The sequence below is a fragment of the Mytilus edulis genome, unplaced genomic scaffold (assembly GCF_963676685.1).
Source record: "Mytilus edulis unplaced genomic scaffold, xbMytEdul2.2 SCAFFOLD_358, whole genome shotgun sequence".
Classification (NCBI taxonomy): Eukaryota; Metazoa; Mollusca; class Bivalvia; order Mytilida; family Mytilidae; genus Mytilus; species Mytilus edulis.
In genome coordinates this window covers 7,476-32,059 of record NW_027267865.1, presented here as the reverse complement: position 1 = coordinate 32,059, position 24,584 = coordinate 7,476, and the positions used below count along the sequence as shown (strand labels likewise).

The window sequence follows — 24,584 nt, the reverse complement described above, 5'->3', positions numbered from 1 at the left end:
TGAAGTTTTTTCTAGATTTTTTTGTTGAATAAATGATATTTCTCATTTATTATCTGAAAACTCTACAACAAATTGAAGTTTATAACGACCTTGACTGGCTATACAGCTCTTGCACGGTCGGTGAAACTGAAAACTCTGAGGTGTTCAACCTTATTTTGTTTCTCCATTTTTCAGCTGTTTGTCCAGGTGGTTGTTTGAATGGTGGAAAGTGTGTTTCCCAAATGTCTGTGAGTGTCGCCATGGATACATCGGTATAAATTGTGAGCTAGGTAAGTGTTGCTATGATAAAATCAACATTATTTCAGGTAACCAAGCTTAGTATCACCATGGATATATTTGCATCAATTGTGATCTGCATAGTTGTTGCTCATGGTTACATTGCTATTAATTTTTAGCAAAAAGGTGTTACCATGACTACATTGGTATTACAAAGTGTCTTTAAAATTTGAATGCACCCCATTCAATAATTTGGGGAAACTTCGGATTTGATAGATAACCAAATACGATACTATAGCAAAGACAGATGATAACACATCTAAATATCAACAGCTAATGATATATATTCAAATTCAGAAAAATACACTCGTAGAAATCATCCAGTTGGTATAAATTTGAAAGCAGTACTTGCAAAGAAAAATAGATACATATACATTTTAATTCAAAGTTTGTAATCATTAAGAATTTCATGTAAATAGCAGTGTTTCTTTAATATTGTAATACCTGCCAATTCTGTATAAAGATTATTTTTAATAAGGAGCATACCAATGAAAAAAGGTAACCCAAAAACATCTTGAATGTACTGAGGTTTTTTTAGCATCAAAAAGACTTTTGGGCTAAATCTTAAATATTTTACACTTTAGTCAACTTATTCAACACCAAATAATAAGATAATATTTCTATTTGCAGTAAAAAAAACATTTAAAGCTGTTTATACTTATTCCATATCTGCCAACTTTTCAAAATGCCAATGGGGGTTTTACGTTCAAGATGGCTCGTGTATTTCTTCAAAACCGTCAAGGGGGCCTTCAAATATATTTCAATGTTGTTTTTTGGCTTCTTCATACTTTTACAAGCCTATAGCCATTGTAAAGTTAATTGTTTTTGGTTAAAATTGTGGACAAAATTGCTCTTTCAAAATTTCTATTTGGGAGCCTTCCATGGGGAAATCCCCCACAAATAGTGACAGTTGACAGGTATGTTATTCTGATAAACCAGAAATAGAAAAATTGGAATACACTGACCCTTGCATATGCACATTGGACAATAATCTCTAAATATCAAGAAATGATCAAAAACATATCAAAATCACAGCACTTTATTGCTGTTCTTCATCTTACAACTTTAAAACAAATTTTAAGTGATTTAACTATTTCTTTGGTAACTCGTATTTGATCTGCACTAGTAAATGATCAATTCCTATGAACTGTTTATCACATAACTTGATTCAGATCAATCAAACTCTCCATTAAGTAAGTAAACAAGGTCATATCCAAGCTAAACATTTTTCATTTCAATAATAATACCAATTTATAAAAGTCATTCCCATTGAATTATATATCAGACATTCACTACATTTAATCTGTAAAAGGAATAAATAAAATTGAATTGATGATGGAATTACATAACAATTTAAGACAGTTCTCTAGACTTTAATTTGCTATTTCATCAAATATTATGTAAGTTTGGTAATAAGAATATCTGTCATATTACATGTACTTCCTAAGAACTATGAGTCATGTTAAACTTTCTATACTAACAAACTGTTTCCTTATAAGGATATAAGTTGCAGCTGATTTTTTTTTGTCAAGCCTGCAGTGAATAAATGGAATATGGCTGACATAAGAATTTTATGTTGGCTGCTGCAACAGTATTTGCATTTTGCATACAGCTTAATTTCATGCTATATGCAGATGCCTTATGGTCTGAAATTTCTTTCTGGCATATGACATTAATTTTAGTCCACTAAAACAGTTTCACCTAGATATGTTATGTTCATTTCTGTCATTTTGCAAAACTGTGTAAGACATTTGAATGCTAATCACAGGGGTACTATGGCCCCTGCTTAAGCTTTTTGTTTGAAGGTTCATATTTCAGAAGGAAAAAGAGCTGTTTATTGCATCAGGTATATGTCTAATATGGTCTGAATCTTCTATTGGATGGTTCATTGATCAATGTTAAGTTTTCAGATACTACAGGTAATAGAAAAAGGTCAAATATAAGTGTTAATAGAATGGCCTTGAACTTATTGGTTATGACCAGTTAATGATACCTGTAGAAAGACCTCAACCTTCAAGATTTTCGATATAGAATAAAAAAAGAACCATGCCAATAAACCACAGGCATTTCAGAATGTGCACTCCTAACGGTATCTTGATACATTAATTCTATTTATAGATTTTACCTAAGAGTGTCTTGGAAATAAGTGTCTCTTTACACCCACCATTGTTAAAGCACTGAGACAACTACTTATATTTATTGCTAATGTATAAAAGATCAAAAGAATTGGATAAAGAGATGATAATTACAATACTTCAACAATTCTAAAGCATATTGATGCATATAAAAGAGACAGTTTTCATGGATATGAAAAATCTTTTTTCCTAGTCTCAGCATACATTACATCACTAACTGTGTCAAGAAATCCCGATTTAGTATAGGAGTATAACTAGAAAGCTAGAACTATTTCCATTTTACTGATTTAGGTGTCAGACCACCAATTAAAAATCCCTATCTGTTCAACCAAATTTTGCAATTTTCACAGCTTTCTAAATATTTTACCTTAAGTTTAACTGCATAGAAACCAGGTATATCATGAATTGTACATGTATCAGCTTTCTACATGTCAATTTTCAACATACGTTTAAAATCATATAGGAAAGAAGAAGTCACCCGAATAGAGGTACACTAAAAATAACACCTGGGTTTCTTGAAATCTTAAATTCAAACTCGTAGACAAGTAAATTTTGGCTCAAAATGGTCTTAATATATATTTCTATTTCACCAAAAGCTTGATTTCTGCCAATTTGTTGGTTAGTTTAAGTAAACAATGACATCAAATGCACTATTTTTTGTCCGAGTAGGCCTACTTTCCCATACATTCTAAATTGGAGGGAGTAATTGGTGGTCTGACACCTAAAGTATAACAAGAAAGTTAAGACCTATTTCCATTTTACTGATTTAGTATAACAAGAACGTTAAGACCTATTTCCATTTTACGGATTTAGTATAACAAGAAAGTTAAGACCTATTTTCATTTTACTGATTTAGTACAATGTATAACAAGAAAGTTAAGACCTATTTCCATTTTACAGGTAAAATCTTTAAGATACTAGAGATTGTCAAGAAGTTTGATGCTCATCTAGTTGCATCAGAGAAATTTTTTAAACCTACCAGTAATAGCTTTCAAATATTGGTAACATTTTATCCTGATAATGACCATAGAGTGGAGTAACAGGTTAAATAATTTCAAAAAGACTTTTTCACCAATTGTTATAAAACTGAAAATAACTTACTAATGATACCATACATGCTGTCAATGGTTCTACACTGCTGCTGTATATTATCAAATCATTATTTTATTCAAGAACATGGTTGTCAATATATCTGATTCTGAATTTGTGACAGCCAAACAGGATAAAGCACTAATGAATTTGTTTTTGATAGACAATAATACCATTCATGAAAATAGTATGTATGGAAACTAATATACAATGTATGTTGATGCCATTAACTTGTTCTGTGATGATTTGTATCTATAACTAAAGTATCAATCGGTACACATCCAACATCCTCTGGATTTAGTGTAAAGACATCATTACCAGTATTGATGACTATAGAAGTTTTTGATGACCGTAGCTGGTTTATACAGCCCTTGCACAGCCGACAAGTACCAGTATGCCATGATTTACATGTTTATATTTTTTTTCCTTTAAAAATCCTATCTGCTTTGCTCTGTTCTATTTAAATATAATTTTACACCATTTATTAATGTAATAGATAATCATATTATCAAATCATGATTTCCACAAGTACCCATTTCAATATTTTGAGAAACAAAGTAATGTAGAAAAAATCATACAAGCTTACGAGTGTATAGTATTAGGTTGTCTTATTGGCAATCATACCACATCTCTTTATTTTGTATTAAGAGTGTCAAGTTTAGATATGTCTAGCCAGCATCATAAACATCTAATTTTGTCATCCTTATTCTAATGCTCTTATACATTGACTCTTTCATGAAGACAAGAGCCACTTCTACAGAGGAACTCTTGTGAATGTGCACTAAAGAAGTTTCATTTATATTCTTGGTTCTAATTGATACACTTTGTTCAGAATATCACGTATTGGTATTTTTATCTTAATGACTTATGAATGAAGGGATCTTAGACATCAGAGTTCTTCTGATACAGCTTCTTTGCTTATGATGCATTTTACCTTTCATACATTGAAGCTTAAACTGACCTATACATTTCCAGAAACCACAAAGTCTTTTCTTTTTTTTTTATGATTTTGATGGCATATGCCATGTGACTTTGAAGAAAAATACTCTAAGATATATATCATTGAAATAAAAATGTGCATAGGAATAAGTCATTTTTCTTTTGCATAGTTTTCAATAAAAAGTAAAACAATTGCCTGTTGATGATTTTAAAATGCATTCTGTACATTTATAAATATATTTCACATATTTTTAGATGAGTGTGTCTCAGAGAATATAGATGTTACATGTTTTATTGTTTCTGTAATCAGATGCAGTTCAAACATACAAATTCATAAACAAAATGTTGTCCAAGTTATGTAAACATTTGTATGAGTTTTCTATGCATCCACTTAAGAACCCAAATTGCAACAACTCTTAGAGGGGTTTGAAGGTGGGCCTACTGCGAGGCAAAATTTCTGTCTCTATCCAATACTGGTATATCTTTATTTTCAAGTGGCAGTCCAAATTTTCCCCCAACCATCATCCCAGAGAGCCTCTATTACAAGTATTTATTGTTAACTTGCTCTTGTCCAGAACATGAATGAAATATTTGCCACTGGACTTTAAGCAATCATCAATCAGTCAGCAATCCACCATTACCCTACTCCTTTGAAATACCTAAAATTCAAGAGCAACAACAATGTCTTATTCTGTAAGTTTCTTTCTTATTTATTGTTCAGTCTATAGTTTTGCCTTTTTGTTTGTAATTTTTTTCGTTTTCTGTTGTAAGTTCCCTCTACCAATAAATAACGAACCGTTACAAAATCTGATTCCTAGTATGGCAGCACTCGATGTCCTTCGTGATGAGTCATAATTGTAAACATCCATTATTCCATATTTGATGAAATATTTACTATAGATAAGTCTGATATGATTTGTAGCCGACTGCCTTACAAATAATAATTATATTGGCTAGGGAGAAAATCGTCCAGACACTCTTGCAGAATGTTTGTCTACAAGACAAGAATAAAATCAATCATTTCCACAAAATTCTGTCAAATCTTAGACTTTTGTTATTTTGCAATCAAATTGTGTATGAATCATCAGGTATTTTTTGTTGTTTTTGGAACTAAATTTTGTTAGCCATTTTTAGAGTGAGTCAGAATAACCTTTCCCTGACCTTGAGTTTATGTCAATATATCACTTGTAATTTACTTAGTATCTACATAATAATATCTTGCAATGTTACCCCTGGGTAATGATCCAGTAAGATTTGACAGATTATAGTCTTTATACTTCCTGGAAGCTACGGCATGAAGTGCAACAGTTTTAATTCCAGTCTGGATTAGGAATTTCCTATCCCATGCAACAAAGCAGAATAAACTTTAATAAAAAAGATTATAATTCTGATGTGATACATTTACTTTAAGTTTGTTTTAAATACTTGAAAACACCTAATTGTTTCCTTAATTGCGAATTCAAATTCTTATGCTGTATGATGGGGGTCTCATTGGGGGGTTCGGATCCCGCTTACTGTTTTGTCGGATTCCCGTATCCCGCTTACACTATGTACGTAAGCAATTCTCATTTTTTTGGTCATTTCCCGGGTCCCGCAAGACCCGTTTCCCGTTTTCACGACACAATAATTTGACTTTCACGTGTCACGCTTACAAAAAATCGGCAATCCCGCATCACGCTTAGACCCCAATGAGACCCACTATGATGTAAAAATGTGTACCTCGATTTCAGATTTATGTCCATTGTTTATTTTTAAGTCATTTGCTGTATATATCTATTGGTATAATGGGAGTGACTTATTAAATCTCATGTTGAAGTGCAATTGTCCTTTGAAATATTTTGTTTGTTCTTTTATTTTGAATTCCAAAGCTACCTTAATTTACAACAGAAAGTTTCATTAAGGTGCAACGTACATGACTGTTAAAAAATGGTTATAGCTTGAAAATCATAAGGTCTGAAATTATCAGTTAAATTCTTGCAGGAGTTATTTCCCTTTAGTGACAATTATTACCAATTAATTGGGTTGTTGCCGAATACATTTACACTATAGTTAACAGATAGAAATAATACAATGAAATATGTTTTATTTACTGTATGGGAATATTGATATCACCATATAAATTGTTTAAAATTATTTTTTAATGTTTTATATCCATAATTTTTTTTCAGACATTGATGAATGTGCCATTGGTATATCTAAATGTACAGTGAATAGTGTGTGTATTAATACTCCAGGCTGGTACCAGTGTGATTGTCTAGAAGGTTACCATAGTACCTGGCCAGATAATAACTTTGGGAGTCTATGTTTGGGTATGTTAATATAAAAATAAGATGTAACCATAGCAACTGGTTAGATAATATAAATCCGGGTATTTTGTAAATGAAGGTTTGTAACATAAGGTAAAGCAACTGGAAACTGAATAAGTTTTGGAGTCTTTTCTTGATATTGTCCCCTGCGACTGTGTAGCAGGGGACATATAATTACCAGGTGTCTGTCCAGTTGTCCATAGATTTGTATCATAGATTTAATTCAGCAAAGTCTTTGACACTTTCCAAAATAAGTTCTGATCAAATATTCATTTTACTGGTTATGTCCCTTGGAACAATTTAAAATAATATATCCTTGACCTCATTTTCATGGTTTATTGGTCAATGTTTTATTGTCCTGGTTAAGTCTGTTTCATAGATAGTAGAGACAATAGGTAAACTATATTAGATTCATAGAATGATTGTAGGGTTTACTTGCAAACCTGACATGTATCATTTGACCTTGACCTCATGGTTCATTAGTCTATGCATGGTAGTTTTTCTAATGGTTTGATCTGTTTATTTTATACTGTAAGCAAAAGGACAGCGATATTTGGTGACAGGAATAATTGTGAGGTTTACATTTCTGTCTTGCATGGTTTATTTGACCTTGACCTTATTGTCATGGATCATTGATAATGTTAAGTATATGTGATACTTGTAGTAAAACCTTTATCTTTTAAGACTTTCAACATTAAAGCAATCATGTTCCATAAAGCAGGCCATTTCAGCATGTACACTCTTTTTCTATAAATCCATAGACTTGATGATATTTATTGTAATGTTCAAGGACAAAATTTGTTTTAATTCTCTCTTAAAAGTATTCTCTTGTCATGGGAACTTAAGATGAAGAGTGATTAGCAATGCAAATGGTGCTCTAAAGAAACTATTCATTTTTTTCCAATTAAGTCACATAATATACTGTATTTGAAGAAGATATTAATACCAATGTCAAGAGACTCAAGACATTCTGTAAACAAGATAGATGACATCAGGGTTAATGTTACAAATAGACCTTGATACCGATTCTTATATAACGGTAAATTGATCAAGACTAATTGTCTGGTCTTTGCTTGACCAAATTTATACATCTAGGATTGGAAAATATGGGTTTCATGGTTTTGTGCTGATTTGCAAGTTTATTGAATTGGTTTACTAATACAATGAATGACATCTGTCTATTGGGATGACTGAGTTTCCGTACAATCTAAGGGCATACATACAGTTTTGATTCTAGAGTTATTTTTTTACAAAATTTTTCATGCATACCATTTTACACCTAGTAAATTTAAATGTATTATAAAAAATGTTCATTCATGTGCTTCTTTTAGAGATGAATGGGTCAAATTTTATCGTATTGACTAATCTGTTTTATCTGTGGCAATGCATGCTTATTCACACTTTTGTATATACAATTGTTTGCTGCATTTTGTTCTGCAGATTATTGATTTACATCTCATCTTTTACAAGCTTATTTAATTTTTACCATTACCAGGCCAGAATATTTCAAAATTGTCCTCCACCCCCAGCCCCCAGAAAATCAAATAGTTGTCCCCTTAACTGATTTTTTAAATCATAGCCAAACTTTGAAGGGTAATAATGCCTCATTGGAGATTAGAACATTTTTTTTCATTAAGCCAGGTCATGGAGATAGCAGCAAGAAATTAGTAAATGAAATTTTGTAAAACATTTGGTCTTATCAACATTTATTGACAACTGTATTTTGTTTGACCTGACAAATGATTTTTGTTTATTTGAGATGTTGGACTGTTGTCTCTTTGCAGATCATCCTTTATTCATATACAAAAATCACACCAAATCTTTTTTACATGGAATTCAATTATTATATAAACTGCACTTCCTCAGTATAAATAATAAATAAACATATATAATATGTGGGAGGGTTGCTTTCTCTATTACTTCTCAGCATTAATATATTAATGTAATTGAAACGATTAAGATTTTTTGTAAATTTGCCATTTTACTAAATTAACTGTCATTTGATGACTTTATAACCTATGAAAAAGATAAATTACTAACAGAAAAAGTAATTTTGTTAATTTGCAGTATTTCATGAACTGAATATCATGAATCGCCAAGAATAACGCACAGTGCGAATAGGCCTTTGTAACCGCACCTCCTGGCTGAGACTCTTAAAAAAAATGAGCCTACACATAACAACAAATAACACATGGTTAAGATGGTCTAGCTTGGTACAAACATAGGACCATAAAATAACATCTGTCTAAAGAGTATGTATTAGAACTAAATAGACAATAACAAAACCTGCCCAGTAAAATTCTATAAATTGGTAAATTAAGTCAATAAAATGCTCATTTGGACAGAAATGGAACATCCTTTATTTTAATTTCTACAGTTTTGATTTTAAAATTATTAATTTCTTGTTAGTTTCAAGGCATTATAAAACAGAATATAATTTGAATAAAATCTTACTGATTTGTTAATATGTTTGGAGAACATTATATATGCAGGCAAGTGTAACTTTACTGCTGAACTATTTTTTAAATATATTTACAAAAGGTTATCTTAATGACTAACATTTGAAAAGACCTTTCAGGTAATTTTAAAAAACTAAAAAGGTGATGGAAGAAAATTTCTATAAATTAAAAAATTTATGACTATGTCATTCCAGAGTTATGGTACTTTAACCATTTGAAATAAGGCAATTTTTAAACGGGTCGTATATTGTTATCACGTTGGCGTCAGCATCGTCGTCGTCGTCCGAATACTTTTGGTTTTCGCACTATAACTTTAATTTAAGTTAATAGAAATGTATGAAATTTAAACACAAGGTTAATGATCATAAAAGGAAGGTTGGTATTGATTTAGGAAGTTTTGGTCTTAACAGTTTAGGAATTAGGGGCCAAAAAGGGCCCAAATAAGCATTTTCTAGGTTTTCGCACTATAACTTTAGTTTAAGTAAATAGAAATCAATGATATTTTGACACAAAGTTTATGACCACAAAAGGAAGGTTGGGATTGATTTTGGGTGTTTTGGTTCCAACTGTTTAGGAAATAGCGGCCAAAAAAGGGCCCAAATAAGCATTATTATTGGTTTTTGCACAATAACTTTAGTATAAGTACATAGAAATCATTGAAATTTAAACACAAGGTTTATCAACACAAAATGAAGGTTGGGATTGTTTTTGGGAGTTGAGATCCCATTAGTTTAGGAATTAGGGGCCAAAAAGAGGCCCAAATAAACATTTTTCTTGTTTTTCGCACAATTAATTTAGTATAATTGTAAATAGAAATTTTTGAAATTTAACCACAAGGTTTATGACCATAAAAGGAAGGTTGGCATTGATTTTGGGAGTTTTGGTCCCAACAGTTTAGGAATAAGGGGCCCAAAGGGTCCAAAATTGAACTTTGTTTGATTTCATCAAAAATTGAATATTGGGGTTCTTTGATATGTCGATACTAACTGTGTATGTAGATTTTTATTTTTTGGTCCTGTTTTCAAATTGGTCTACATTAAGGTCCAGAGGGTCCAAAATTAAACTTAGTTTAATTTTAACAAAAATTGAATCCTTGGGGTTCTTCGATATGCTGAATCTAAACATGTACTTAGATTTATGATTATTGGCCCAGTTTTCAAGTTGGTTCAAATCGGGGTCCAAAATTAAACTTTGTTTGATTTCATCAAAAATTGAATTCTTGGGCTTCTTTGATATGCTGAATCTAAACATATACTGGTACTTAGATTTTTTATTATGGGCCCAGTTTTCAAGTTGATTCAAATCAGGATCCAAAATTATTATATTAAGTATTGTGCAATAGCAAGAAATTTTCAATTGCACAGTATTCAGCAATAGCAAGAAATCTTCAATTGCACAGTATTGTGCAATAGCAAGAAATTTTCAATTGCACAGTATTGCGCAATAGCAAGAAATCTTCAATTGCACAGTATTGTGCAATAGCTAATATTTTCAATTGCACAGTATTGCGCAATAGCAAGAAATATCTAATTGCACACTATTTTGCAATAGCAAGACATTTTCAATTGGAGTTATCTTTCTTTGCCCGGAATAGTACTTGTATCAACTTAAATCATTGTTTTATACAATATACAATGTATATTCACTTTTACTACCAACTGATAGATTAATTCAATCTTTACCATTCAGTGATAACAAGCACTTTATTTTACATTTTAATATTTTATGATGTATTTAAATGAGTAGTTATTGTTGCAAACTCCATTAGAAATTTGAATTGAGATCAGTTTTGGGGAAAAGGGAAAGGGGGAAGTGAAATAAAATGGGGGGGGAGGGTTTATTTTTTCTCATTTCAGATTTCATAAATAAAAAGAAAATTTCTTCAAACATTTTTTTGAGAGGATTAATATTCAACAGCATAGTGAATTGCTCAAAGGCAAAAAAATGAAGTTCATTAGACCACATTCATTCTGAATCAGAAACCTATGCTGTGTCAACTATTTAATCACAATCCAAATTTAGAGCTGAATCCAGCTTGAATGTTGTGTCCATACTTGCCCCAACTGTTCATGGGTCAACCTCTGCAGTCATATAAAGCTGCAACCTGCGGAGCATATGGTTCACATATAAAGCACTAAGTCATGTCTGTCTATATTGATTCCCTCAAAGCTTTACATTAATGCTGGGAGTGATAAATCACAGATTTCTTTTAATTTTTAAATTTTTGGCTTTGTTATTCCAGAGTGACTGTACTTTGACCATTTGAATTAAGGTTATTTTCCAAATATCCAGAACAAACTCTAGAGTGCCTGGATTGATTTCATAAATTTTTTTTTACATTATTATTGGATTTAATAAAAAAAAACTTTTTTTTTTATTTTCAGGACTTTTAACCATTTTGATAAAGGCAATTTTCATTTCTGGTGTCAAAAAATATTCACCATCTACTAGTACAGGCACAGATCCAGGGGGGGGGGGGGGGTGGGTCTAGGGGTTGGAACCCCCCTTTTTTGTGGACAATCAGTGCATTTGAATGGGGACATGTAGTTGGCACCACCCCCTCCCCCTTTGTCCTGGGTTAGAAACTTTCTGTCATCACAATATTGAGATTTGCATTTCAAAATATTGTAGACCTCCCTATAAAATAAAAGTAATTTTCAAGCACTTCATTTATTTTTATTGCATATGATATATAATTGCTACTCACACTTTTGAAGGTTATGTTTATGCAAAAAATAATAAGGTCAAAAATACCTTTTCCAATTCAGAACTAATAAAATATAAAATTTCTGCATAAATATACATTTTGATAATAAATTTTCCATTTCTCTATAATTTACGTTTATTTTGTGTTACTTTCGATAAAATTTATGAAGTTGAATCATAAAACTTTATTTAAACAAAAAGTTATGACGTTTTCATACAGATAAAATGATTGTTGAAGTGGTATATATCTAATACAGTAATGAAGTGTTTTGTCTATAAATCATGTAAATATGGTATGTTAATATGCATCTGTCTTCCAGAAATCAAATGAGAAAGTATAATTATGCCGAATATGTCTGTATATTAAGAGATATGGACAGCAGTTCAATAAGACAGCAACCCCAAAACAACACAAGACCATAGTCATCTAAAGATCAACAATAGACAGCAACCCAAAAACAACACAAGACCATAGTCATCTAAAGATCAACAGTAGACAAATGTTTATACAATATGTCAAGTTCAAATTTAAATTTCTTTCAATAAAAGTTAACTAAAATAGAAAAAAGAGTATCAGGTTAAACAGCAGTTTTCAGATTATATTTCAAAGACTTTTAAAAGACGTTATTAAATGCAAAACCAAATGCTGTTAAAAGTGATCAGTATGACAAATTTAGATATGTACTCTAGATGTACCAAGAAATTTCTGAAAATTTTGACAATTTCAGATACACGTCGCTAGGTAAACTCAAATTAGGACAGAAGAATCCACTTTTAAGGCCAAGCTTATAATACATTCAAATCCTTATAGGAGTTATTGCCCTTTAATGATTATTTCTGCATTTGTGGTGAAACCTATAGTGCATAGAGATAAAATGTAATCAGGGAAGCTTATCAGCAGGTCAAGATCTACTACTAAGTTGACAGTCCTCTACTTAATAAAGTTATTGCCCTTTAAATTCTGATTGTTTTTAATGGCGCTATTATTTTGAAAACCTAAAGTGACTACTAAATGAAAAGAAACCTTAAACAGCAAAAATGATCAGCTGAACAAAATGAACACATAAGTAATTGTCAGATAAATCTTCATAATAGTTATTGCCTTAAATAAACAGTAACCATTGACATGCACTGGATTACAGAATAATAGCTTGGGGGCAGTCACATGAAGAATGTGGCGGGCTTTACTTTTACATGATGGTAAAATAAATCTCTAAACATACAACAAATGGAAGTGTTTAACGACCTTGACTGGCTATACAGCCCTCGCACGGTTGGTTTTTCTCTAAACATAACTGAAATTAGGAGTAATTTGTATTTAATGACAGTCTTTTAAAAATATGGAGATGTGGTACTATTCCCCACTGTACTGCTTTCAAAAAAGGAAAAAAACTAGACTATATAGTCCACAATAAAAGGCCCTGACATAAAAAAGGTGAAACAATTCAATTAAGAAAACTAACAGTTTAATTTATATCAAAATAAACTACTAAGAACAAATATGACGGACATGAACCAACAACAACCACTGAAATACAGGCTCCTGACTTGGGACAGGCACATAAAGAATGTGTTGGGTTGAACATGTTTGTGCCTGCCAACATTTCAAAATATCGATAAGTTCATTTAACATTTGTTTACATTGAGTGTATTTAAACTTATGGGCTTTGTAAACAACATAGCTACTAAAATCATGATATTCCATTTTTAATATGAAGCAGGGCAAAATATCCTAACCAAATCTTTGCATCTATGAAATAATTTGGTATACTGGTTACCAATTTTTAATCCATCTTGGACTATAGTGTTGAATGACCATTTTTTACCCTTTGGTAAGTCTTTAAAAAAATACTATCAATTTTTACATACTTATGGAACTAGATTTTTTTTATTAATTCATAGCTGGATATTTGAAAATTATCAACTGGAGTTTTGGCTTTTCCACTGTATATATTCTACAGGTGCTTTTGGTGTTAAAAAAAAAATTGCTAAAAAATTTACAAATTACTGCAAAATTGAATAGTAATTTTCTACAAGAATCTATGTCAGACTATTTAAAGTATAACATGGTGTTCATTGACCTGGTTTGTATAGGTGACCTAGTACATTAAGTATTATATAAGGCATTATCCTTGAAGAGGTAAAAATTACAAGGAAATGAACCTATCAACTAATTAGATATTTAGCAAATGGACATATTAATAGTTTTACATCTGATAATAATTTGTATTTTTTGGAGTTTTTTTGCTACTAAATCATTACATATTACTCAATACTGTATTTTTGTATTATTGCTAATTACTGATTGTCAAGCTATTGGTAAATGCATATCATGCATTTAAAGACAATTCTATTCCAGAGGTCCCACCGAGACACAGCATAACTGTTCTCCCAATCTCCACCCCCAACTCATACTCCTTAAAACGAAAATAAAGAAATGAGATAAAATGGGTTTTAATATTTGCAGCAATGATGAATACATTTATAGGAAGAAAAAATACTGAAAGATTGACATCAACACAAAGGGAGATAACTCTATTTTAAAATCTGTAATCATGATCTATCAGAAAGCTCAGTATTACATAGTTCATTAAGTCACAATTATTTCATACTTACCTAGCTGAAGTATAGACAATTGTTTGTCAAATATGACCAGTGAAGATAATACTTGTATACAGTATGTGATAGTGACACTTTTCTTTTTATAATGAGATCAATTTATGTGGTTTAGTTTTCCCAGGGACTTTTTATACTTATTACGTCCCTGGATTTCCAGTGTTGTATTTAGATCCCAGAAAATACAGAATTCATAGTAGAACTCTTTGAAAATTACGAATCAAACAGTATGAGTTCAATAAGCTAAATACCAACATACATATGATTTTTTTACTTTGAAAATATACTTTCTATACAAACAGATGTGAACGAATGTCAAGGAGAAGGAAGCGGTCATACATGTCACATGAGCACAACATGTGTCAACACAGAAGGAGGCTACACATGTGCTTGTCAGATTGGAATGCCATGTATTAATGGTAATAGTATAAATTAATCATTATGCTGATGTTGTAAAAGAAACAGAATTTTCAGTGGCCAATTCATTTTTTTTCATTGGAAACCATTGGAAAACTTTACATGTTTACAATAAAACACTTGTAAGCCCCACCTAGGGGCATTATGTTTTTCAGTCTGTGCATCAGTTTGAGATATCAATTATGTGATGCAATTCAAACAAAATAACTAACAGCCTAACATAACAAAACATATATCACAGACATGGACCAACTATAATAATCACTGAACAACTGGCTACTGACTAGTGACAGGCACATAAAGAAAGTGTGCTGATTTAAAAACATGCTTGTGAGTGCTCAACCTTCACTCTTAACTGGGATCTTAGTGTAACAAAACAATATAACAACATTTTAAATCTAAAAATCAATTGAAAAAGGTGAAAAACTCTGCTATTTTCAACTCTATGATACCACTTCTCAAACCAGTTACGAGAACGTTTTGTAATATAAAAGTAAAAACTTACAGATTTAATATTGGATAAAACCTTGTTTCCTCACTATATACATTTGTCTATGCAGATTGTATGAGGAATGGCGAATACCACAGAAATAATAGTGTATGGACAGATGAAGAGGATAAATGTATACAATGTCTATGTCAGGTAAATGTCTTTACAATGTATGTGTTTGTTGATACAAGAAATAAAAGTGTATTGACAGATGAAGAGGATGAATGCATACAATGTCTATATCAGGTAAATGTCTTTACAATGTATGTGTTTGTTGATACAAGAAATAAAAGTGTATTGACAGATGAAGAGGATGATCATACAATGTCTATATCAGGTAAATGTCTTTACAATGTATGTGTTTGTTGATACACAGTGCTAATGTCAGGTAGAGATACTAGGTAGATGAACAGTGCATATGTAAAGTATGGAGATTATATGTGCACAAATACTATGGTAATGTCAGGCAGGTAGACAATGAATATTCACTAACAATGTCAGGTAGGGAAACTTTTTGTATACACAGGGACAGGACCAATGTCCATTTAGAAGATTATTTCTATACACAAAGCCAATGTCAGGTGGGACAACATCATATCCAAAAGGAAACTTCTGGTAATGTGGCATCTTTAGCATTAAAATTGTTATTTTTTAAATAGTGGTCTCTTTTAACATAATGATTTACATGATAATAACTGTTTAGATTTAGAAATAAACTAGTAAGAGGTGATTAGGTACTATCATTTTGCTTCCTTAGATAAAATTTGAAATAGAGAATGTAAACATGGAAATTTCAATTATTTTTGTACATTATTTATGTTTTTTAGAATGGTGTGACAAGTTGCCATAAGAAGCCATGTGACTGTTCAGCAGCAGATGTTGACTTTGAATGTTGTCGCCATTGTGATGAGAGCTCTAAATGTCAACATCAGGAAGTGCCAATTTTCTTAAAAAATGGCGAGCGCTGGATCTTCCAGTGTCAGACTTGTGAATGCTTGGTAAATATTTAATCTTAAAGAATGGCGAGCCCTGGATCTTCCAGTGTCAGACTTGTGAATGCTTGGTAAATATTTAATCTTAAAGAACGGTAAGCACTGAATCTTCCAGTGTCAGACTTGTGAATGCTTGGTAAGTATTTAATCTTAAAGAACGGTAAGCACTGAATCTTCCAGTGTCAAACTTGTGAATGCTTGGTAAATATTTAATCTTAAAGAACGGTAAGCACTGAATCTTCCAGTGTCAGACTTGTGAATGCTTTGTAAATATTTAATCTTAAAGAATGGTGAGCGCTGGATCTTCCAGTGTCTGACTTGTGAATGCTTGGTAAATATTTAATCTTAAAGAATGGCCAGCGCTGGATCTTCCAGTGTCAGACTTGTGAATGCTTGGTAAATATTTAATCTTAAAGAACGGTAAGCACTGAATCTTCCAGTGTCAGACTTGTGAATGCTTGGTAAATATTTAATCTTAAAGAACGGTAAGCACTGAATCTTCCAGTGTCAGACTTGTGAATGCTTGGTAAATATTTAATCTTAAAGAATGGTGAGCCCTGGATCTTCCAGTGTCAGACTTGTGAATGCTTTCTTAAAGAATGGTGAGCGCTGGATCTTCCAGTGTCAGACTTGTGAATGCTTGGTAAATATTTAATCTTAAAGAATGGCCAGCAATGGATCCCCCATTACATGAATGTTTATCTTGATTTTATATTATGTAACCCCAATTGAACTGTGAAACTGTTAAAACAACACTAGTGACCAATACAGAATACAGAAAACCAATAAATGTTAAATGGACAAATAATAACAAACAATTCCCAAGTTAAACAATATGACTGATTTATTTTGTAACTAGCAACTTAATCAAAACATGTATAAACACAATCCAATAGACAACTGTTTGATAATTTAATAATCTTTAATTATTTTTTACCGGTACATATTGTTAACAAATAAAGACTTAATTAATGAATAATTAACATATGTGCCTTTTAACTTTTTTATTCGATTTAACATGTTGGTATTTCAACTTTATTTATTTGTGTTTATTACATTGGTTGCAATGAATTACATTGATTTCCCAGTTAAATAAAAACGGATAATTTCACATGTGAAATAAACGTGGTTATTTCACTCTCTGACGTCATACAACAATAGGCGTTGTCAAGACATGGATAACAGCGTATCAAAACAAACTGTGAATGCGTAGAAAAAAAAATATAGTTCCTTACACGTTTTACATTAATTTCTTTAAAAAAAAGCAATTTGCCAATGTAATAAAAAGAATAACTAATTAAAGAATTCAAATATCGAAAAATATTCAACTCGTGACCGAACAACACTATACAATTATGGCCCGTTGAAGAGGTGAATATCCAAAATTGTCAACACGAGAAGGTTATTTCAGTGAGGGCGCAGCCCGAAGTGAAATAACTTTCAAGGGTTGACAATTTTGGATATTCATCGATTCTAAGGGGCCACAATTGATTTATTATACCGAACTAACAGTGGAAAGGCCTTTCGAACACTTTCTATATGTTTTACATAACAAAGTCAAAGACAAGTTGACGTCAGATGAAAATACATTTGTGTTCTAGATTGTACAACAAAAGTAGAATCTTTTTGTAAAATATTGATGGCCCTGAAAAGGACCGTTACTCTATAAGAGCTATCATCAGCTGCTGTCACTCTATTCATGTCTAATGCCTCATCTCTTCGTCTCTTTTTCTTCATCGTCTCTCGGTGAGCTTCAACTCAACTGTAACGTGAACGCTGCCATTTTGTTTATTTACGTCTGTGACGTCATAATCATGGAGAGAACTCAAGTACAAATCAACAATCTCAAAGGTTATTCGCCGGTGAATAATAGGGTTATTCACCGCTGGTGGAAATTTTTAGGGTTATTCGTCCTTCCTTGCAATTGAATGAAAAACAACTGAATTATTCCATGTCACGTGACAACGTTTCACCCAATAGAATTGTTTAAAATATATGTAAGGTATAATAATTATAATTAACTCATGCGCCACACGCATTCGTGAATTAATGTGTTGTTCAGTCACTTGTTGAATATTTTTCTCTATTTGAATTCTTCGATTAGTTATTCTATAAGTACATGTAACTGGTGATTCTTTTGTAGAAGAAATGTGTCTCTAGCATACAAACGTGTAAGCCTGGTATCTTTGAGTTTTTTTTAAATTTAAGACCGTTTTGAAATTTTTCAGAAATACTACAAATTAAAATACACATGAGTTCATCGGCAAAATTAGTACACAGAATAAAGCACATATGGAGTATATCATGATACTTAACAAAATTTTATCTTGAATTAAGCTTAAATTAAAATAGTTTTTGTTTTTAGACAACATGTACAAATATACATTTTTGTAAGTGTTTGTCCAAGACACCAAGATATTTACTGGAACGAAATATATTTTTGAAATTCATTGAAAAACAAATCCCACCCAAAAACATAGAATCATATGACACTTTGAAAATTAATCAACTGTTCAGTTCAGCCCTCAGATTTTACAATATAATGGTGGTTTTTTTTTATAATAGATACCAAAAAAAGATAATGCATTGGTCAAATTATGGCCTTTATTGATTTACCATTTATTTGACAGATTTACCCATATTATAACAGTAGAACATTTAGGCTTGGTAAAAAAGTCAGGTTGCATGTAGAAAGTATCCTCACACCAAATCACCATATTGTAAGAAAATGTTTGAAATTGTCATGTGTTGTCTCCCTTTGTTCATCTTTTCTTAGCTGAATTTTATGAATTACCTACAATATATATGTCCTTAATATGAATGTATTATTTGATGCCTGGCATTAAGCAGCCACCATCATGGCTTTTAAAACTTAACACCACAGAATAATACAAAAAAGTGATATGAAAATAATACTGTTGAATTAGAATATTTTGCATAAATTGTGATGGGATATTCTGGTTTTGCAAAAGTTGAAATGACACTTTTAATTTTTTTTTATTGTATAATATGTTTGCAGCATTTTCCGAAATTGCAATGATTTATTATATATGTATACACTTTTGTGGTCATTGTTCAAAATTCACAGAAATAAATGCACACCAAAAATTCTGAATTTATGGTAATGTTTTGTCAATCTAATTAAAAACCGATCTCTCATCGCTCCTGTTTCTGATATGTCGCGTGGGAGATCTAACGAAACCGGCTTTGAGGTCACATGTGAGTGAACTAAAAGTTATGAATTTATAAAGATATGCAAATAAGTTGACGACCTATTAATAAGCCAATCAAAAAAGTTTATGAATTATTTTGACTGACGATTTTGTCGTAAATAAAATGAGTTACATCCCTTTGCCTTACGTTAAACTTCCAAGATCGTGGAAGACTCAATTTCATTGGTCGAAAAAGACACACCTACAAGGTCACTCACATGTGACCTCAAAGCGGGTTTCGTTAGATCTCCCACGCGACATATCAGAAACAGGAGCGATGAGAGATCGGTTTTTAATTAGATTGATGTTTTGTTTACATGTTTGTGCTTTTCTGTCCCTACAGGATGGTGAAATAGATTGTTGGCCTTTGACTTGTCCTAAAGTAGCATGTCACACTACTATTCAAGAACCAGGAGACTGTTGTCCAAGATGTGTTGAGGATAATCCATGTCTCAGTTTTATACATGAAACAGGAGGGGCAGATAACTCTGCATCATCTTGTCTATACAAGGGTCATAGATATACACATGGTGACAACTGGGTGTTGAGAGAAGATACATGTACTTCTTGTGAATGTAAAGTAAGTATTGGAAATAGGTATTTAAAATGATAAGATGTAGGATATATATGTTAAAGAACACAAACACCTTATGTACTGCAGAGACAATGTCACATTATTTGTCACAATGTGCATCTGTGATCCCTGTATAATGAGAATTATTGAAATCTCGCAGGCAATTTGCACAGAGTGTATTAAAAAGTTTCTTTATGATGCTGACATTTTGCCAGATTAACTTTAATGCTTCTTATTTGGTGTTTTATGTCCACCATTACAGGTTGAATTTAGGGTCACTTCAAGATTCTCACAATAAAAATTCTTGGTTCACAAACAATCTTATGACAAATGAGTAAGTTCGGTAAGGACCATATTTGGCCCCAATTATAAAGTTCATAGTTACAAGGTAATACATGTTTAAAGTTGCCCTAAAGACATGTTAGAAAGTTAAACAGAACTGTTTTTGTCAAAGTTTAATTCTAACACGTTGATTTTTACATCCAAAAAAGGTCAAGATAAGGGATTTTGGTGAAATGTGACAAAATCAGCTAGATTTCAACCAAATAAAGGACCAGGAAACATAGAGCGCATGCGTCGACAAGCTTAAGATTCAAATAAGACATGTGAAATGTCTTCACAAACATTATTTTAAAAGATCTCTGTTGTCGACATATGCTTTACGTTTCCTGTCCAATAATCTATGGAAATTCTACCATTTTCGTTGATTTTTTTGTGAAAAATCAATATGAGTACAACTTGTGACGTCATAATGAAACGCAGAAACGTAAAATTTTCAACAAAATGGGTTATATCCTAGCTAGTCAATGTATTAGCTGTAATTTATCGTGATATTGGTCGATAAATACGAATTTTAAATTTACGCTAAAAAAGGGGGCCATTTTGGGACTTTATCGAACATACTCCTTTGATTGTAAGTCATGAACAATTAAGTATACTATACTTATGGTCAAATGAAATCAAAAGATTTTTTGTGAAACTGATCACTGGTGCAGTTAAATTGGTATCGTTAATTTGATTACTAAGAACAAATGGTACTCTTAGATTTGCAAAATCTATAAATGACTTGTGTTGATAAAAAAAAAAAAATATGAGGCAGGCATTACCTGTGAATGTCTATGATGTTTAAAAAAATCAACAATGTTAAAAAGAGAAACGGAAATACCGTAACGTTACTGATTTTGGTTCTGTTGTTAGGGATTTTAGTTGTGACGTTATTTTAAAAGTTATGACGTCATATTCAATGTAAACAATGAAACGCTGTCATCAGGTAACGTTTTTTTAATAACAAACATTTTTTTTAAATGAATTAGTATAAGTTCCTTTCTTAGACTGATAAATATACATTTTATTCAAAGTCTCATGTAAACAAGACCGGAAATGGAAGTAGATTTCTGCGGAGATCCGGAAATTTAAAAACGCGACAAAAAAAATTGAACGATTTTGAGTTCATTAGTTCAATGAAAAATTCGGGAAATTTTCCCGATTTTATTTTTTTTATTGAATTTTCTACTGTAGAAGGGGACTTCGTCCCCATATTAACTTACAAAAATTGAAATAACTTGTATACTACAAATTCAGGTTAATAAATTCACCCAGTTTGTTCCACTTAGTATAAATCTGTTTCAGACATAAGTAACAATAATCCACTGTTTTGTTTATAGGCTGGACATATTTGCTGCTTGTTTAACCACACATGTACATCTTTACCAGAGGAATATCACAACTCATTTACCCTAACTTAGCTGAACATACCATGAGATAACCATAGGGTGTTAACTGGAGGATTATATAGACTGACAGAAGAAGTCAATGAGTTCTAGTAGAAATTTATGTAATAATTACTAAAAGAGTGTCAATACTATTTCTTACTTGTAGTGCTATCACAGCCTTTTTCAAGGATTTGAATGTTGCTCCAATGTAATAAGCTTAAAGTAGAATGTCAATTGTCAAGAAGATATGATGTTACAATGTATTGATATTAGATATGATCATCGGTTTATTATTTTGTAGCGATTGACATGTTTCTCAATCTAGAACAACATAAGAAAGGTGGACTCTGTGTTTATTATAGGCATTCAACATAAGAAGCACTAACTTTAAAGACCTATGATCAACAATAGTACTGAGTATAAAGCTCATTATAGTGTCTTCAGTGTTATTAGTTGTACCTAACTTTAGGTACTTATCTTTGGTTTCTTAAGTGATTTCTGTAGAAATAGCTCTAGGTAAATATCACAGCTTTCTAAAGTGTCATTTTAGACTGGCTTTAGGTCCATTTCATAGCTTACATAAGTGTCATTGGTAGGAACAGCTTTATGTTCATATCATTGGTTTCTTATGTGTTGTCTGTAGGACAGACTTTAGGTAGATATCATGGCTTTCTTGAGCGTTATAAGTAGGACAGGCTTTAGGTACATATCAAGCTTTCTCTAGTGTCCTCAGTAGGACAGGATTTAGGTACATATCATGACTTTTTTGAGTGTCATCCTTATGACTGGCTTTAGGTACATATCATGGCTTTTTTTATTGTCATCAGTAGTACTGAATTTAGGAACATATCATGGCTTTCTTATGTGTCATCAGTAAATCTGGCTTTATGTAGATATAATGGCTTTCTTGAGTGTCACTAGTAGGACAGGCTTTAGGTACATATCATGGCTTTCTTATGTGTCATCAGTAAATCTGGTTTTATGTAGATATAATGGCTTTCTTGAGTGTCACTAGTAGGACAGGCTTTATGTACATATCATGGCTTTCTTTAGTATCATCAGTAAATCTGACTCTATGTACATACATGTATAATAGCGTTCTGTAGTGTCATCACTAGAACTGGATGTAAGTACATATCAAAGTTGTCAAAGTAGTAAAGGATGCTTTGAGTCTGTTGACTGACTTTGGTTAAATACCAAGACTTTTTCTTTAAAACAGTCCAATCATTGGGACTGCCCTTAGTTTGAATATCATTTAATGTCATCATATTAATGTAAAATTTATTGTTATACTAATGTTAGTAATGTTAATTGATAAATTTATCATATGCATATGGTGTTGTTATCACAAATAAATATAAGTCTGAGATGTTGCATATTTCATCTGCTTTGAAGAATCATTCATTAATTGTTGTAAATTTCTAAGTAGGATTTAGTCATAATAACTGGATAATTCTAGCAATTCATTGTGAACTATAATATTCACTTTTTTCAGCTGGTATGATCAGTAAGCTATCATAAAACAGCAAAATAACACCAATACATGTTATAAGTCGCTGTAAAGAAAACAGGAAGTTTTCATAGAATATTCCTGAAATTTAAGAGTTATAGTATATAGACTTCCTTGTTGTCATATCAGAAATAGATCGATTATATTGTAAATGATATAGTTTATATTTATTTCATTTTCATGTCAATACAATGCAAATCATTTTTGCATAAAGTTGTTAGCCAAAGATTTATGAATCTCAAATTCTATGCATTTATTGAAGCCTTTCATACAAAAAGTGCTTTTACTTAGTCATAACAGTGTGTATCAAAATGCAAATTTTGCCTTCAGACACTACAGCATTTATTTACTTTTTAGCGAAATATTTTATAGTTTATATCATTGTATGTAAAATACTTCAGCATTCTTAATATTGTATGTATAAATATCTTATATAAAAGTCAAGCTTGTTTCATGTCATAAACATTACCAAGGTATATTAAAAACTCTATAATGTACGTCATAACCTGTGGGAATCGATCATGTATAAGGGTTTTAAATCAAAATTTTACAATGGCATTACTGTTTATAGTTCGATGTTTGAAAATGCTTCCTGCAGCTATTTTCAAGAGCTGTATATTATATTGATTTTCTTCAGCAGCAATTCTATATCATGTGGAAGTTTTCAGCGTGTTATGAAATGTTCATCAATAATCTGTATAAAAAAGCAACACTTAAACAAAATATCAAAATGTACAAAGAATCAAAATACTTTATCGTTAAGTTTTTGTTTATTTGATTAAATTGCTTAGGTCTGAAACTTGGAATCTTTATTTTAAAGTCACTTTTCTGAAGCCACCAATTTTATTCAGTATAACGAAAGGCTGTTTATATCATTATTTTTTTTCATCCTTAATATGCATGAAATATTTGTGGCTGGATGTTGAGCAAGTAACAATTAATTATTCATATAATTTTGATTAGATTTTTCTGAACTTGAAATGATGAAAATGGTCAAATGTACCAATGAATTTACATTATTGATAAAACCAAAGAAGGCAAATGAGATATTTAAAATGTTTAGGATTTTCATGATGAATAAGTCCTGTTTATCCTATTTTTTATACTAGAGTTACTGCCCTTGTACTGTGATGTTAAATTGATGTATCAGT

At 31.3% G+C, this 24,584-nt stretch overlaps 1 protein-coding gene across 1 annotated transcript in view; it reads left to right on the top strand.

Moving 5' to 3' along the window:
* Nucleotides 1-23,767, top strand: part of LOC139506142 (protein kinase C-binding protein NELL2-like) — a 30,144-nt gene extending 6,377 nt beyond the window's left edge. Inside the window, exons 2-8 of the mRNA XM_071295370.1 lie at nucleotides 175-269; nucleotides 6,608-6,748; nucleotides 14,829-14,945; nucleotides 15,504-15,586; nucleotides 16,261-16,431; nucleotides 19,981-20,217; nucleotides 21,876-23,767. Coding sequence (XP_071151471.1) covers nucleotides 14,873-14,945; nucleotides 15,504-15,586; nucleotides 16,261-16,431; nucleotides 19,981-20,217; nucleotides 21,876-21,956 — 645 coding nt within the window. The 5' untranslated portion in view covers nucleotides 175-269; nucleotides 6,608-6,748; nucleotides 14,829-14,872 and the 3' untranslated portion in view covers nucleotides 21,957-23,767. The remainder of the gene's footprint in view (nucleotides 1-174; nucleotides 270-6,607; nucleotides 6,749-14,828; nucleotides 14,946-15,503; nucleotides 15,587-16,260; nucleotides 16,432-19,980; nucleotides 20,218-21,875) is intronic.
* Nucleotides 23,768-24,584: the final 817 nt, after the last annotated feature.